The following is a 15,621-nucleotide window of genomic DNA, read 5'->3' as shown; positions in this document are numbered from 1 at the left end:
TTCCGCATCATCAAGACCCCTCTCCCTGGTGAATACCGAAGAGAAGTACTCATTAAGAACTTCTCCCACTTCTGCCGCCTCCAGGCAAATTCTCCCACCTTTGTCATTAATCGGACCTACCTTCACTCTAGCCATCCTCCTACACTTCACGTACTTGAAAAAGGCCTTGGGATTTTCCTTAACCCTACTAGCCAAAGCCTTTTCATGTCCCCTTCTAGCTCTCCTCAGCCCTTTCTTAAGTTCCTTCCTCGCTACCCTATATTCCTCACGGGCCCTGTCTGAACCTTGCTGCTTATACCTCACGTATGCTACCTTCTTCTCCCTAACAAGTCGTTCCACCTCTCTCGTCACCCACGGTTTCTTCACCCTGCCATTCCTTCTCTGCCTCACCGGGACATATTTATCCCTAACATCCTGCATAAGATCCCTGAACATCGACCACATCCCCATGGTACATTTCCCTTCAAAAAGGACATCCCAATTTACACTCCCAAGTTCTCTCCTTATAGCCTCGTAGTTAGCCCTTCCCCAACTGAAAAACCTCTTGTCCTCTCTTCACCTGTCCCTGTCCATGACAATTTTAAAGGTTATGGAGCAATGGTCACTGTCCCCCAAATGCTCACCCACCGATAGATCCTTCACCTGTCCCGGTTCATTTCCTAAAACTAGATCTAACATGGCATTCCCTCTAGTCAGCCTGTCAACATACTGCGTCAGGAATCCCTCCTGGACACATTTAACAAATTCCGTCCCATCTAAACCTTTGGCACTAAGCAGGTTCCAGTCTATATTTGGGAAGTTGAAGTCTCCCATTATAACAACCCTGTTATTTCTGCTTCTCTCCAAACACTGCCTGCCAATCTGCTCCTCTATATCTCTACTGCTACCAGGGGGTCTATAGAATACTCCTAGTAGAGTAACTGCTCCTTTCTTGTTCCTTAATTCCACCCATACGGACTCTAGAGATGATCCTTCTACAACATCCATCTTTTCCACAGCCGTAACAGTGTCCCTGACCAGTATCGCCACCCCTCCCCCTCTTCTCCCCCCTTCCCTATTCCTCTTAAAACACCGAAAACCAGGAATATTCAATATCCACTCCTCTCCTGACGTCAGCCACGTCTCAGTAATAGCCACGATATCATAGTCCCCCATACTTATCCAAGCCCTCAGTTCATCCCCCTTATTCCTGACACTTCTTGCATTTAAGTAAACACACTTCAGTCCATCTACCTTACTACTTTTACAGCCTGTATTCTGCTTCTCCTTCCCCAAAGCCTCTCTACCTGTTTGATCTAACTTTTCCCCATTACCTTCTCCCTCTGACCTACTCCTCCGGTTCCCTTCCCCCTCACAAACTAGTTTAAACCCTCCTGAACCACCCTAGCAAATCTCGCCGCAAAGATATTGGCCCCCTTCTGGTTCGGGTGTAACCCGTCCTCTCTGTACAGGTCCCACCTTCCCGAGAAGAGATCCCAATGATCCAGAAATCTAAAACCCTCCCTCCTGCACCAGCTTCTCAGCCACGCATTTATCTGCCACCTCCTCCTATTCCTACCTTCACTATCACGTGGCACTGGCAGCAATCCCGAGATTGCTACCCTTGAGGTCCTGTTCCTCAATTTTCTGCCTAGCTCCCTGAACTCACTCTTCAGGACCTCATCCCCCTTCCTACCTATGTCGTTGGTGCCAATATGGACCACAACTTCTGGCTGCTCTCCCTCCCACTCAAGGATTCTGTGGACCCGATCAGTGACATCCCGGACCCTGGCACCTGGCCCCTGGGAGGCAACATACCATCCGGGATTCACGCTCACTGCCACAGAACCTCCTGTCTGTTTCCCTGACTATCGAGTCCCCTATCACTACCGCATGTCTCTTTCCCACCCTTCCCTTCTGAGCAGCAGTACCAGTCCCAGTGCCAGAGACCTGGTAACTGCAGCTAGGCCCCTGCAGGTCATCCCCCTCAACAGCTTCCAAGGCAGAAAACTTGTTACTGAGGGGAACAGCCTCCGGGGTTCTCTGTCCTGTCTGCCTGCCTGACTTCTTCTTCCTCTTCCCTCCCCTGACAGTTACCATTCTATCTGCCTCCTGAACCTCAGATGTACCTGTACGGTTGGTATGCAAGACAAGTTTTTCACTGTACCTCGGTACGAGTGACAATAATAAACTAACACCAATACCAATACATTCATCAGTATAGTGAAGCTCAGATTTCGGGATAAATATTGAGCCAGGGATAATGACCCAGATCCTCTCCTGACTCAGGATCAAAGGCAGACAGGACTTTTAATTCCTTTTGGGATCTTAGGATTGCCGGCAAGGCCAGCATTTATTGCCCATCCCTAACCATCCAGGAGAAGGTGATGAGTGAGCTGCAGTCCTGTTGCATGCTGACTAAACTTGCTGACGGCACAAAGCTAGATTGGAAAGTAAGTTGTAAAGAGAATGTAAGGAGCCTCCAAAGGGATATCGGTAGGTTAAGTGAGAGGGCAAAGATCTGACAGATGGAGTAAAGGGTGGGAAAATGTGAAACTGTCCATGTTGGCAGGAAAAATTAAAAAGCAGCATACTATCTAAACTGAGAGAGATCTGAGGAGAGCGATCTTGGTGTCCTAAATCAGGAATGGCAAAAGGCTAGTATGCACATGCAGCATGTGGTTGGTAAAGCTCACAGAATGTTGTCGTTTGTTTCCAGGGAAATTGTGCACATAAGTAGGTAGGCTATGCTTCACTTACATAGGGCATTGGTGAGACTATATCTAGAGTACTGGTCTCCTTATTTAAGGAAGGATGTAAGTGCGTTGGAGAACAAATGTTGGAGGAGCTCAGCAGGTCCAGCAGCATCTGTGAGGGGGAAGGAACTGTCGATGTTTTGGTTTGAAACCCGGCATCAGGACAGGACATCTGCAGTTTCTTGCATCCCCTCTGTAGGCGAATTGGAACCAGTTCAGAGAAGGTTTATTAGATTGATATCCGGATCGAGTGTGTTGTCTGATGAAGAAGGGTCGGACAGGCGATTCTTATATCTGCTGGAGTTTAGAAGAATGAGAGGCAACTTGATTAAAACATCTAAGATGCTGAGGGCTCTTGATGGGGTGAACGTGAAGAGGGCATTTCCTCTTTTGAGGGATAGCGCAAAATAAAGGGGGTTGTTTACTGTTTATGAATAAGAAGACATCCACTTCAGACAGAGATGAGATGATTTTTTTCTCTCAGGTTGTTGTGAATTCTTGGAACTCTTTTCCTTAAAGTATGGTGGAAGCAGAGTCATTGGATATAGCTTAAGGCAGCGGTAGATCGATTCCTGTTAGCCATGGGGTAGAAGGTTACAGGGATAGGTAGGAATGTGGAGCTGAGCTTACAATCAGATCAGCCACGATCTTATTGAATAGCAGAGTAGGTTGAGGGACTGAATGGTCCACTCATGCTCTTAATTCATACAATGCACTGTGAGTTACTGAAGGCGCGAGAGTGTTGGGTGAACGGGACTGAGATGTAACACAAGGCACAGAAACAAATGAGCTCATATAGGGACAAAGTGATGGAGAGAAATAGGTCTGAGAACACAGCTCAGACAAAAGGGATATTATCACACAAGATGCTGGAGGAACAGTGAGTCAGGCAGCATCTGTGGAGAGAAACGGACAGTCGATATTTCAGGTCGACTCCCTTCATCTGCTGTTCATTTGGACAGAGGGTATTAAAGTCTGGTTCAGACTCATTCATATCCAGGGAGGGGGATGGACACAGCTGTCTGGGGAAAGGAGTTTGCAGCAGCAACCACAGACAATGGCTATGGTCTTCCAATATTTAAGAAGCCTTCATTAGTGCAGGACTGCTCCCACTCATAAGCTGAGATTTTGTGCGAGGGTTTAAACTCTTAACCTTCTGACCCAGAGGCACAAGCTCCATTGGCTGAGCTACAGCTGACACCTTGCCTGAGTGCACAATCTAGCCTGATGTGTCCTTGTTCCGCTGTTGGCCTGAGGCTCCATCCGCACACGTGGATGGATTGAAGCATTTCCTTGTATCAGTGAGCCTGGGGAGGGTCTGAGCCACAACCATCACCGTCGAAACGGTTCACTGGCCATTTATCTTATTGGGGTCAGTGGGATCTTGCTGTGTGCAGTCTGGTTGCTGTGTTTCCTGCGCTCTGACAGTAACTACACATCAGACACAATGAGATTTTATTGATAGAGAGGAACTTTGGGTTATCTTGAGAGGTGAGATGTGCGTTATATAGATCATAAGACCGTGATACAGGAGCAGAAGTAGGTCAGTCTGCTCTGCCAGTCAATCATGGCTGATTGTTTTCAATCCCATTCTCCGCCTTCTCCCTGTAACCCTTAACCCCCTTGCCAGTCAAGAATCTGTCAATCTCTGCCTTAAATACACCCAATGACGGCCTCCACAGCCCTCTGTGGCAAAGAATTCCACAGATTCACCACCCTTTGGCTGAAGAAATTCCTCCTCATCTCAGTTCTAAAGGAACGTCCTTCTGTTCTGAGGCTGCGTCCTCGGATCCCGGACTCTCCCACTACTGGAAACATCCTCTCCACGTCCACTCTGTCCAGGCCTTTCATATATTCAAGTTCTCCATTTTCTCTAACTGATCTACATGTTAAATGTTATCTGTACTACCTTTGACTACTCACTTAATTTGTCCACATCCCAATATAATTTTATAGAATCATACAGTCATACAGCAAGGAACAGGCTCTTCAGCCCACTGAGTCCGTGCCGACCATCAATCTCCCATCTAAACTAAACCCATTTTATTTTCCCCATGTTCTTATCACCTGCATGCTAGGGGGCAATTTACAGTGGTCAATTAACGTGTCAACCTATGTGTCTTGGGATGAGGGAGGAAACCCACGTGGTCACAGGGAGAACGTTTAGTCTCCAAGCACACAGCACCGGAGGTCAGGATTGAACCCGGGTCTCCGGTGCTGTGAGGCAGCGGCTCTACCAGCTGCACCACTCTGCCGTCCACAATTTCCTCCTAATTTGATGACACAATTCTCTATTTCACATCAGTGATAACTGTGGGGAATAGTTGAGAGTCCACAACAGATCCCTGGGTAACATCAGACTTCGCATCCAGCCGGTCTCCTACCTCCCATCTCATTTCCAATCTGGGTCAAATAGCTACCTCCCTCTCACGTCTGCCATTCATTTTTCATGTAGAACCTTCTGCAAGTCCACACAGATTATATCAACCATCACCTTTTCAAAATCCTCAGCCAGGCTGATCAGACTGTCATCATCTTTAGTAAAGCCACATTGGTTTCCTGTGGTCAGCTCATCTTTGCAAGGATGCTCAATCACTCTATCTTTAATGACTATTATTCCATGCCTTAATTTTATTTGGACTCACATTGATATGAACTTTGGATTAATCAGCCTGAATGAAAGTGAAAATGTCATTTATCAAATCTATTTAAAAAGATTGAAAATTCAGTGGGTTTTGTGGCAAAGGGGATTTAAAATTCAAGAGTCTATTACAGTAATGTGTTCAATATCAAAGTGATCGCATTTGAATATCAAATGCATTTAAACATGAGTACTATTGGTCTAAATCATCTCATGCAATTCTTGACCCTCTGAGGAGCAGCAATGAATTAATGGAGGGCTTAGTCGATTGAGATTTGTTCAGGGAGTATTGTCATTGATGGTTTTGATTAAACTGTCCAAAAATGTCAAGTTCTCTTTGTATGGATGTGACTAGCAAGAACAGCTTCTTGTCTTTCAGTCATTAAAGCAAATTTTGCAAGGTGGAGATAAAAGGTCGCAGAGAATTTATGGAGGACACTGTGATCTGGCAAACATCTTTGGGGTTCAAGGGATGCTGGGCAGGGAAGCAAAAGGAAGACTGGTCTGTCATGTCCTTTACAGGAAGTCCCAATTCACTGAACAGTGAAGTGATGCTCATCTAGTCACTGTAACAACGGAGGAAGTAATGGAGCGGCACAGTGGCGCAGCTGGCAGAGCCGCTGCCTCACAGCACCGGAGACCTGGGTTCAATCCTGACCTCCGGTGCTGCCTGTGTGGAGCTTGCACATTCTCCCTGTGACCGCGTGGGTTTCCCCCGGGTGCTCCAGTTTCCTCCCAAATCCCAAAGGCATGCGGATTGGTGTGTTAATTAGCCCTGGTGCAGAGTGATTGAGTGGTAGAACCTGGGGAGGGAGACACAAGAGACTGCATCTGCTGGAATCTGGATCAACACACAACTGCTGGAGGAACTCAGTGGGTCGAGCAGCATCTGTTGGGGGAGGAAGGAATTGTCGACGTTTCGGATGTGCTTCCACCACTCTCTCTGGCAGTGCATTCCAGGTACTTCCCAAATCCCCCTCAAATCTCTTCCCGGTACCCTAAGTCTCATCTATTTCTGACATGGGGGAAAGTTTCCCCACAGCTGTGTTCTCGGCTGTGAGTGTTACTGACTCTCCCTCGAAACTGTCGGCCCATCTGAGTGACTTGTCCAGAAACAATGCGACAACACACGCTTCTTTGCATTGGAGTCACAAGACAGCAGGATTCCTTCCTTGAAGGTTATCGGGCTCAGTGGGCTGAACTACTTTTCTGAAGTGTGGGTTCTAGAAGGTAGTGGGTTCAATACCCAGGACAGAGGATAACTGAGGTGGTGGAGAACATTGATTCAAAATATTGGGTGAAGCAAGTGAGGATAAACCCTTGGTAAATGGCTTCTTATTGGCAGGCACAGTAGTGTAGCGGTTGGCATAACGCTATTACAGCGCCAGCAACCCAGGTTCAATTCCGGCCACTGTCTGTAAGGAGTTTGTACATTATCCCCGTGTCTGCGTGGGTTTCCTCCAGGTGCTCTGGTTTCCTCCTACATTCCAAAGACGTACAGGTTTGGAAGGTGTGGGCATGCTATGTTGGATCTGGAAACACGGCGACACTTGCAGGCTGCCCCCAGGACACTCTATGCAAAAGATGCATTTCACTGTGTGTTTCGATGTACATGCGACTAATAAAGATATCTTATTATTGTTACATGTACTGAGATACAGTGAAAAACTTTTGATTGCGTGCCATCCAGACAGATCATTCCGTACATAAGTACATCGAGGGAGAACCAAAACTGAAACAAGTGAGAGGGTAGTGTTGTTCTGGAGCCTCACTGTATTGTTGAATGTGAGTGGGGACCACGGAGGAAACAGAATCAATCAGGGTCCAATCAGAACCTTCTGAAGGGAGACACAAGAGATTCTGCAGATGTTGGAATCTGGATCAACACACAAAAAGCTGGAAGAACTCAGCGGGTCAGGGAAATAAACAGTCAACGTTGGGTCGAGACCTTTCATCAGGACTGGTCCAGATTAATGCAAGTGAAGGGTCTCGACCTGAAACATTGACTGCTCATTTCCCTCCATAGATGGGAACTGGATAAACACATGAGACTGATGTCAATGATTTACATGGGAATGTGATTGACAGAGTTGCTTCACAAGGAGCCAGCATTGTCTCAGTGGGCTGAATGGCCACTTTCTGTGCCATAAGGACTCAATGACTCTAGGCTGACAGCTGCAGTGCAATGCTGAGAGAGTGGTGCACTATCTGAGATGTAGTACTCCCTCAGTGTTGTACACTGCCCCTTGTTTACTGAACTGGAGAACGTCCTTCACTGTTGTCCTTCAGTGAGGGAGATCTGCCCTCCCTCCCTGGCCTGGCCACTGTATGACGTTGCACTGATGAGGTACCAGCCTTTGGATGCAACATTAAACCAAGGCCCCATCTCCTGCCTCAAACCAACATGTGACCTCATGTCACTGTCTGAAAGAACCACAGGGGTCAACTTCTTTCCCCCGGTCAACCAACATCGCTAAAAGAGGTTACCTGGCAAGAAGTAGGTTGCTCTTTGTGGGATCTTGCTGTGTGCTGATTGTCTTCATGTTATGAGAGTTCTGCAAAAGTGCACTGTTGGGTGTAAAGCCCTTTGGGATGCTCTGAGGTCCCTAAAGGGGCCACAGAAATGTGTGGGCACACACACACGCACATACAAATGTGCTTACACACACAAGCACACTGCCTTTGGAGGCGGTGCAGAGGAGGTTCACCAGGTTGATTCTGGAGATGAGGGGCTTTAGTCTGTGAGGAGAGATTGAGTCACCTGGGACTATACTTGCTGGAATTCAGAAGAATGAGAGGGGATCTTGTAGAAACATATAAAATTAGGAGAAGGACGGATAAGATAGATGCAGGAAGGTTGTTTCCACTGGTAGGTGAGTCTAGAACTAGGGGATATGGCCTCAAGATTTGGGGGAATAGATTTAGGATGGAGATGAAGAGAAACTGCTTTTCCCAGAGAGTAGTGAATCTGTGGAATTCTCTGCCCAGGGAAGCAGTACAGGCTATATTGAAGACACAGTTAGATCGATTTTTTGCATAGTCGGGGAATTAACGGTTATAGGTAGGTGGATCTGAGTCCACGGCCAGATCAGCCATGATCTCATTGAATGGCGGAGCAGGCTCGACGGGCCAGATGGCCTCCTCCTGCTCCTATTTCTTATGTTCTTATGATACATGTGCACGCACGCACATACAAATGCGTGTACACACACACACACACACACACACACACACACACACACACACACACACACACACACACACACACACACACACACACACACACACGCCAGTTAAGCAGGGTAAAGACTGAAGGAAAAGGCTGTCCTTTCTGCACTCTGTTCCACCGAGCTCCATCCATCCGCCACCCATCCCCTGAGCACAATCTCCGTTCCAACACTCTCTGCTCCCTTGAGGTTTGCAAGTGAAGCCTCGGAGTATTCATCCATTCACACTCTTCCAGCTGCCCGTCCTGATAACATTCAGCCGACGGAGACAGGCCGTGCAAGACTGGAATCTCATTCCACTTGTTGTGGAATTAATGCCGGCTTTTCCACCTGCATGGAGGCATTAAGAACTTATTGCCTGGCGCTTTGCCTGGGTCTGTGCTCCGGCACGTTTGACCCTGTATAACATCCAACAAACTGTTTACAGCTGCTGCTACATTTTAACTGGGTAAGGAAAGCGTGAAATATTTCAATAAAATCCAATTATAATGAAAGGTGTGGGAATCTTGTACCCTTCAGCACAGCAGGGGCCAAGCACCGGCAGGAGGGGTAGGTAAGAACAATAAAATAGGAGCAGAAGTAGGCCACTCGGCCCCTCTAGCCTGCCCCGCCATTCTATGCCATGGCTTATCTGCCCCGGGCCTCATCTCTCTTGTGTCAGTTCCCTATGGCCCTCTATTCTCCGTTCTTTCAAAAACGTATCTACCTCCTCTTTAAATACTCCAAATGATCCAGCCTCCACAACTCTCTGGGTTATATCCTCGCTCTCTTGCGATGGCTTACGTTATGAGTTGTTGCTGGCTTTCTTACCCTGAGGAGGAGAGTTAAGATCACAAGATCACAAGACAAGGGAGCAGAAGCAGGCCGTTCGGCCCATCGAGTCTGCTCCAAGGAAAAGGGAAAAAGAAATGGGGAATGGGGAGAGAAAAAAAACTATTCTGATCCCAATTTCCGACCTTATCCCCATATCCCTTGATACCCTGACTATTTAGATATCTATCTATCTCTTCCTTGAATGCCCCCACTGATTTGGCCTCCACTGCTGTACGTGGCAAGGAGTTCCACAAATTCACCACCCTCTGGCTAAAGAAATTTCTCCTTATCTCTGTTTTGAAACTGTACCCTCTAATTCTAAGATTGTGCCCTCCGGTCCTGGACTCACCCACCAAGGGAAACAGCCTAGCCACATCTACTCTGTCCTTTCCTATCAACATTTTAAATGTCGCTATGAGGTCCCCTCTCATTCTTCTGTACTCCAGTGAGTACAGTCCAAGAGCCGACAAATGCTCATCATACGCAAGCCCTTTCATTCCTGGAATCATCCTCGTAAATCTCCTCTGAACCCTCTCCAACGTCAGCACATCCTTCCTGAGATGTGGGGCCCAAAACTGCGCACAATATTCCCAATGAGGCCTCACTAGTGCCCCGTACAGCCTCATCAACACTTCCTTACTTTTATACACTATACCTCTTGAAATGAATGCCAACATAGCATTCGCTTTCTTTACCACCGATCCGACCTGGTGGTTAACCTTTAAGGTATCCTGCACGAGTACCCCCAAGTCCCTTTGTACTTCCGTACTTTGAATCTTCTCTCCTTCTAGATAATAATCTGCCCGCTTATTTCTGTTTCCAAAGTGTACAACTGCACATTTCTCAACATTGAATCTCATCTACCATTTCCTTGCCCATTCTCCTAAACTGTCTAGGTCCCTCTGCAACCTTTCTATCTCCTCAATACTCCCTACTCCTCCACCTATCTTGGTGTCATCCGCAAACTTAGCTAAAAAACCATTTATTCCATTATCCAAATCGTTGATGTACAAGGTAAAAAGTAGCGGCCCCAACGCCGACCCCTGCGGCACACCACTACTAACTGGTTTAAGAGGTTAAAGAAGTACAGACAAGGGGTGTTATTGAGAGTCTCTTGTGCTGGCAAAGGGTCACTGACCTGAAACACTAAGTCGCTTCCTCTGACTGTATCAGAGACATTAAAGAACTATTAACAAGCTTTGGGCAGAGGGGCAAAGGGTTGGAGTAGGGGCCATGGGATCTCCCACCTCATTGGAGGCTTAGTTACTGCTCAAGGCCCGCTCTGTAGAGTCATAGAGAGATACAGCATGCAAACAGGGCTTTCGGCCCACCAAGTCCCTGCCAACCATTAACCACCAATCCAATTTCTTCTTCTCCCCACATTACCATCAACTCCCCCCCTTTTGCCCAGATTGTATCCCTCACCTACGCATCAGTGGCAAGCTCCACACAGAGAACACCGGAGGTCAGGACTGAACCTGGGTCACTGGAGCTGTGAGGCGACAGTTCTCCTTCTTGCACCGCTGTGCCACCCCTTTTCAATGGGATGCCTCTCAGGAGTGGAGGGTCTGCTCATTCAACCTCCTGCCTCAGGAACAAGGTGCTGACAGGCAGGAGGATCCTGGATAGCTGGCAGCCCTGGCCAGTAGAATGAGTCTTGTACAATCCAACCTAGTGAGGCTCCGCAATGAGTGGCTATGCGAATGCAACATACAGTACATATAAAGACCATATGGAGTCTTGACCTCACAATCTACCTTGTTATGACCTTGCACCTTTTTGTCTACCTGAAATGCACTTTCCTGTAGCTGTGACACTTTACTCTGTATTCCGTTATTGTTTTTACCCTGTACTACCTCAATGCACTCTGTACTACCTCAGTGCACTGTGTAATGAATTGACCTGTACAACCGGTATGCAAGACAAGTTTTTCACTGTACCTCGGTACAAGTGACAATAATAAACCAATACCAATACCAGTCTGATGCTCTGAGCCAAAAATGGGAGATTTTTATCCAACGTTGATATCTTTTATAACAGGAGGAGACTTGTCCTGCCAAGGCTTCATCAACACCAGAGTTGGTCCTGGTGTCTGGAACTCACCAGCACCAAACCCTCTCCAATCAAGAGTACAAAGAACTGACAGGGCAAGAACAAGTACTCAGTCCAAACTCACCAATGCAGGGAAGGTCTTTATTTATTTACAGGGTGTGGGTAGTTTTGGCAAAGCCAGCATTTATTTCCCATCCCTAACTTCTCTTCAGAAGGCAGTTCTTGAACCACTGAAGTCAGTGTGGTGAAAGTCCTGTTGTAATTTGGTAGAATGTTGTGGCTTCAGAAGTCTGTGGATCTACAGTTACAGAGGAAGGACTGCAGATTTCTTTCCTTATAGACTATCAATGAACCAGATGGGTTCTTAATTTGGTATGTCCCCTTTGACAATCACCAATTTTTATCAATGCATCATAGAAAACATCCTATCTGGATGCATCACGGCGTGGTACGGCAACTGCTCTGCCCAGGACCACAAGAAACTGCAGAGAGTTGTGGACACAGTCCAGCGCATCACGAAAACAGCCTCCCCTCCATGGACTCTGTCTACACTTCTCGCTGCCTCAATAAAGGCTGCCACCCAACATAATCAAAAACCCTACCCACCCGGGTCATTCTCTCTTTTCTCCTCTCCCATCAGGCAGAAGATACAGGAGCCTGAGGGCACATACCACCAGGCTCAAGGACAGCTTCTCTCCCACTGTGATAAAACTATTGAACAGTTCCCTTATATGATGAGATGGACCCTTGACCTCATAATCTACCTTGTTTGACCTTGCGCCTTATTGTCTACCTGCAATGCATTTCACTGTAGCTGTGACAGTTGACTCTGTGTACTGTTATATTTTTTTACCATGTACTGCTCTGTACTGTGCAATGAATTGATCTGTACAAACGGTATGCAAGAGAAGTTTTTCATTGTGACAATAATAAACCAATACCAATCTGATAGCTTCATGGTCACAGGTTACTGAGACCAATAAAATCTTGGTTCAGTCCCAAACTCGGGGGAGTAGCAGCGCACGTCCACTTCCAGCACCAAACAGCACTCCTTCATCCCTGGACCCAGGTCAAACAGCCCCACCACTATCGACTCTTTCTTCCCATCTGTTCTCATACTCTGGTCACTGACATTGAAACGTTGACGAATCATGGCCCTCCCCACCGTACCCCTCCCCAGTACACGATTAGAAAAGACGTCAGGATGAAGTTATAAAACTGAAAGAGAGAAAAAGGCCTCACAAAAATACTTTGCTGCCGACTCTCAGGGCTGAAACTTGCAGGAGGAAGAGTACATGCAGCCTCTGACTGTCTTTTCCAGGTTTTCCCATCCCACTTGCACCAATTTATCATGATACAGCATCTGATACTATCACTATCTCCCACTGATGGAGTTAAATACACTGGAAAGATATCAGAGAGCAGGAGAGGTGTCTCTCAATAACTTCTCTCAATGGTTCAACAGGTCTTTGCTTTTTGTTGATGGTTTGACTATTGCCCTTTGAGGGATTTCTTCGTTGGGGTTGGGAAAAGGGGCAAGGGAAGGTTGGGTAAGGAGGGAAGAGAAGAGGGTAGAAAGTTTTAACAAACCTCTACAAAAACAGAGAACAGAATCACATGACGTCACAACATTGACAACAGTCATCACAGACACAAACCAAGGACACCACCAGTTCCAAGAACGGAGAACAGGAGGAGACTGAAAGGCAGCAGCTCTGAGATACCGATGACACAAACACCAAATACAACTCGTAAAAAATAAACTGTTGTCTGAATGCACACTGCAGGCTGGATGATTGGCCCCGCCGAGGGGTTCCCATGAGACACACAATGGCGCCATCACAGTCCATGCACTGGTTATAGAGTCATGAAACGGGTGGCTTTTAGGAAGTAATTACCACTGTGGCATGCCACGTATAAATGCTGCTGTACGAGATCAAACATGAATTCATAAATTGCTTAGAAAATAACAATGGCGCCTGACAATAAAATTCTTTTTGTGCCATCTGTAGTTTCTTTGAAATAAATGATCATCCGGTTAAAAAAAATCTTTTGAAGGAACAGAAATGTTAAGGCTATACAGAGTAGTGACAGCTCGGAAAGGGGTTGGGGGAGGGAAGAGGGAAGGGGAAGGGGGAGCACAGCTTTCTACTTATTTCCACTGGCAGCGGTCGCTCGTACACAACTTTCTTTGGCAGCCCAGGGTGGAAGACTCATCCTTGCTGCCTGGTTCGATGGCAAGAAAAGATTTTGTTGCCTCCAGAGAAAAAAAAACTACTTTTTTTTCCAAAAAAAATCTTGATCGAAAAAATAATCACGACGATTTTTTTAATTAAAAAAAAAGGTCTTCAAAAAGAAGTTCAAAATGATTCTTAATTTTGAATTTTACAAAATATAAATGAATATATATATATCTATAATATATATATTAATATTATCATTATCCACCACCAAAATTACATGCGGTACATGATGAAGTAAAATAGTGAGGAATGTTAGATTTAACTGGTGCTTGACAACAACATAAACTGAACTGAAAACAAGCAGATAAAACAACATTGCATGCATCTGTTGGTTTGCTGATGCTGGGGTTAGAATGGAGGAGTGAATTTCTGTGTAAACGCATGATTGGATGGTTGAGGACTGTTGAGGTCTGTCTTTTGTTACTATTCAAATAGAAAATTGTATATGTATCGATATATATTTGCCCAAAAGTAAAATAAAAGCTGTTATAAAACTTAGGGAATCTTTTAAGACTTAGGGGAGTTTGATCAACCAATATCAAATAACAATTACTTAATGTTAATTAAAAAATAAAGTGCAAGCCCAGTAAAATATTTTGCTGTAAAAATTAGTTTCTGAATATCTCTTTTCATATCTGCACTACTGTTTATACATAAATATATATGTACACACTCTTACGTATGTACATATATAATCAAATATGTAGATCAGCCTGTGAAGTAATTCTATGTTAAAAAGAAATTCATACACAGAAATTCTTTGATATCTGTTCTCTATTACAATAACCTAGGTTTTGAAGGAGAGAAAGAAAAGAGACCAGCCTAATATTTGCAATACATCAGCTCAATTCCACAGGTTTGCCTGGCTAAAGCAAACAAAATGCTTCCGTCCTCAATGAGTGAAGGAAACACAATGGGTGTCGAAACCAAGACAAAAGGGTCTTTGCAAAGCGTCATTCACGATTCTGACGGCAACATTTTGAAGCCTCAGTCAGGTCGACAGGGTGCCCGAGTCCATGATGAATTTAGTCTCCCAGTTGCTGGATTTAGCTGTGTGAGTGACCAAATCAGAGCACAGGCAGCACCATGTAAACCACTCTTGGAGTCCCCTGGGGCCTGTGTGAGGAGTGGGAAAACAATTAACGTCCAATCTTTATTATTTCCGGTTCAGCATTTCACTCATTCTGATGAGGATCCCAAAGGATTCCGTGTTGGTAACTCCAATTTGCCATCTGTTGATCAAGCAACCTTTTGAAAAATAAAATGTATTTCATTGCATTACTCAAAAGATGTCATCTTTTAATCCATGGTTTCCTCTCCTACACTGCTCCATGGGGACCCGATGCTCAAGTGCTGGTTTCAATTTTAATTATTATTTAACTGGTTTACTTTCAACACATTATTTATGCAAAAAATAAATGGTTACAATAAAGAAGAAGCAAGCGAAAGTGGACTGACCTAACCCACCTGAGCTCGGCTCACACTCATCGAGGTCCTCATCGTCACTGGCGCATTCGGCTGAGGACACAATCAAGTCATCGGTGACCTGAAGGACAAAGAGAGAAGGCAGTGAGTTGTCTGAGTGCTGGAGATCTTCTGCAGGCTCAAAACAAAGAAAGGGGTAGACAGTGCTTGCACAATGTTCCAAAGCCAAAGAACCTCTTTCTAAGATGAAAGAGACTCATGGATATCTTGCTGGAGAGAATCACAGAGTCAGTTGAGTCCATTCTGACCATTAAGTATCCATTTAATACTATCCCATTTTATTCTCACCACATTAACTCCTCCCAGCTTCTACCACACTTGGGGACAATTTACAGTGGTCGACTAACCTACCAACCGCCACGTCTTTGGGATGTGGGAGGAAACCTGAGCACCCGGGGGAAACCTCACATGGTCACAGGGAGACA

At 45.8% G+C, this 15,621-nt stretch overlaps 1 protein-coding gene across 30 annotated transcripts in view; it reads right to left on the bottom strand.

Annotated features, from left to right (window-relative positions):
* The window catches only part of nrxn3a (neurexin 3a), a 1,776,465-nt gene that overhangs the window by 29,118 nt on the left and 1,731,726 nt on the right, over positions 1-15,621 (bottom strand). For 18 of the 30 annotated variants that reach the window (XR_007957567.1, XR_007957570.1, XR_007957576.1 and 15 more), the window contains one exon: positions 15,170-15,257. Coding sequence is in view for 23 of the 30 variants with exons in the window: in XM_052030991.1 (XP_051886951.1) it covers positions 15,170-15,257 (88 nt within the window). In the remaining 7 variants the exon portion in view is untranslated. The remainder of the gene's footprint in view (positions 1-15,169; positions 15,258-15,621) is intronic. The other 12 variants (XR_007957568.1, XR_007957571.1, XM_052031022.1 and 9 more) reach the window with 1 other exon arrangement.

Source organism: Pristis pectinata, chromosome 1 (genome assembly GCF_009764475.1).
Source record: "Pristis pectinata isolate sPriPec2 chromosome 1, sPriPec2.1.pri, whole genome shotgun sequence".
Taxonomy (NCBI): domain Eukaryota; kingdom Metazoa; phylum Chordata; class Chondrichthyes; order Rhinopristiformes; family Pristidae; genus Pristis; species Pristis pectinata.
The sequence above is the reverse complement of the archived record's forward strand: the minus strand, read 5'-3'. Positions and strand labels throughout refer to the sequence as shown.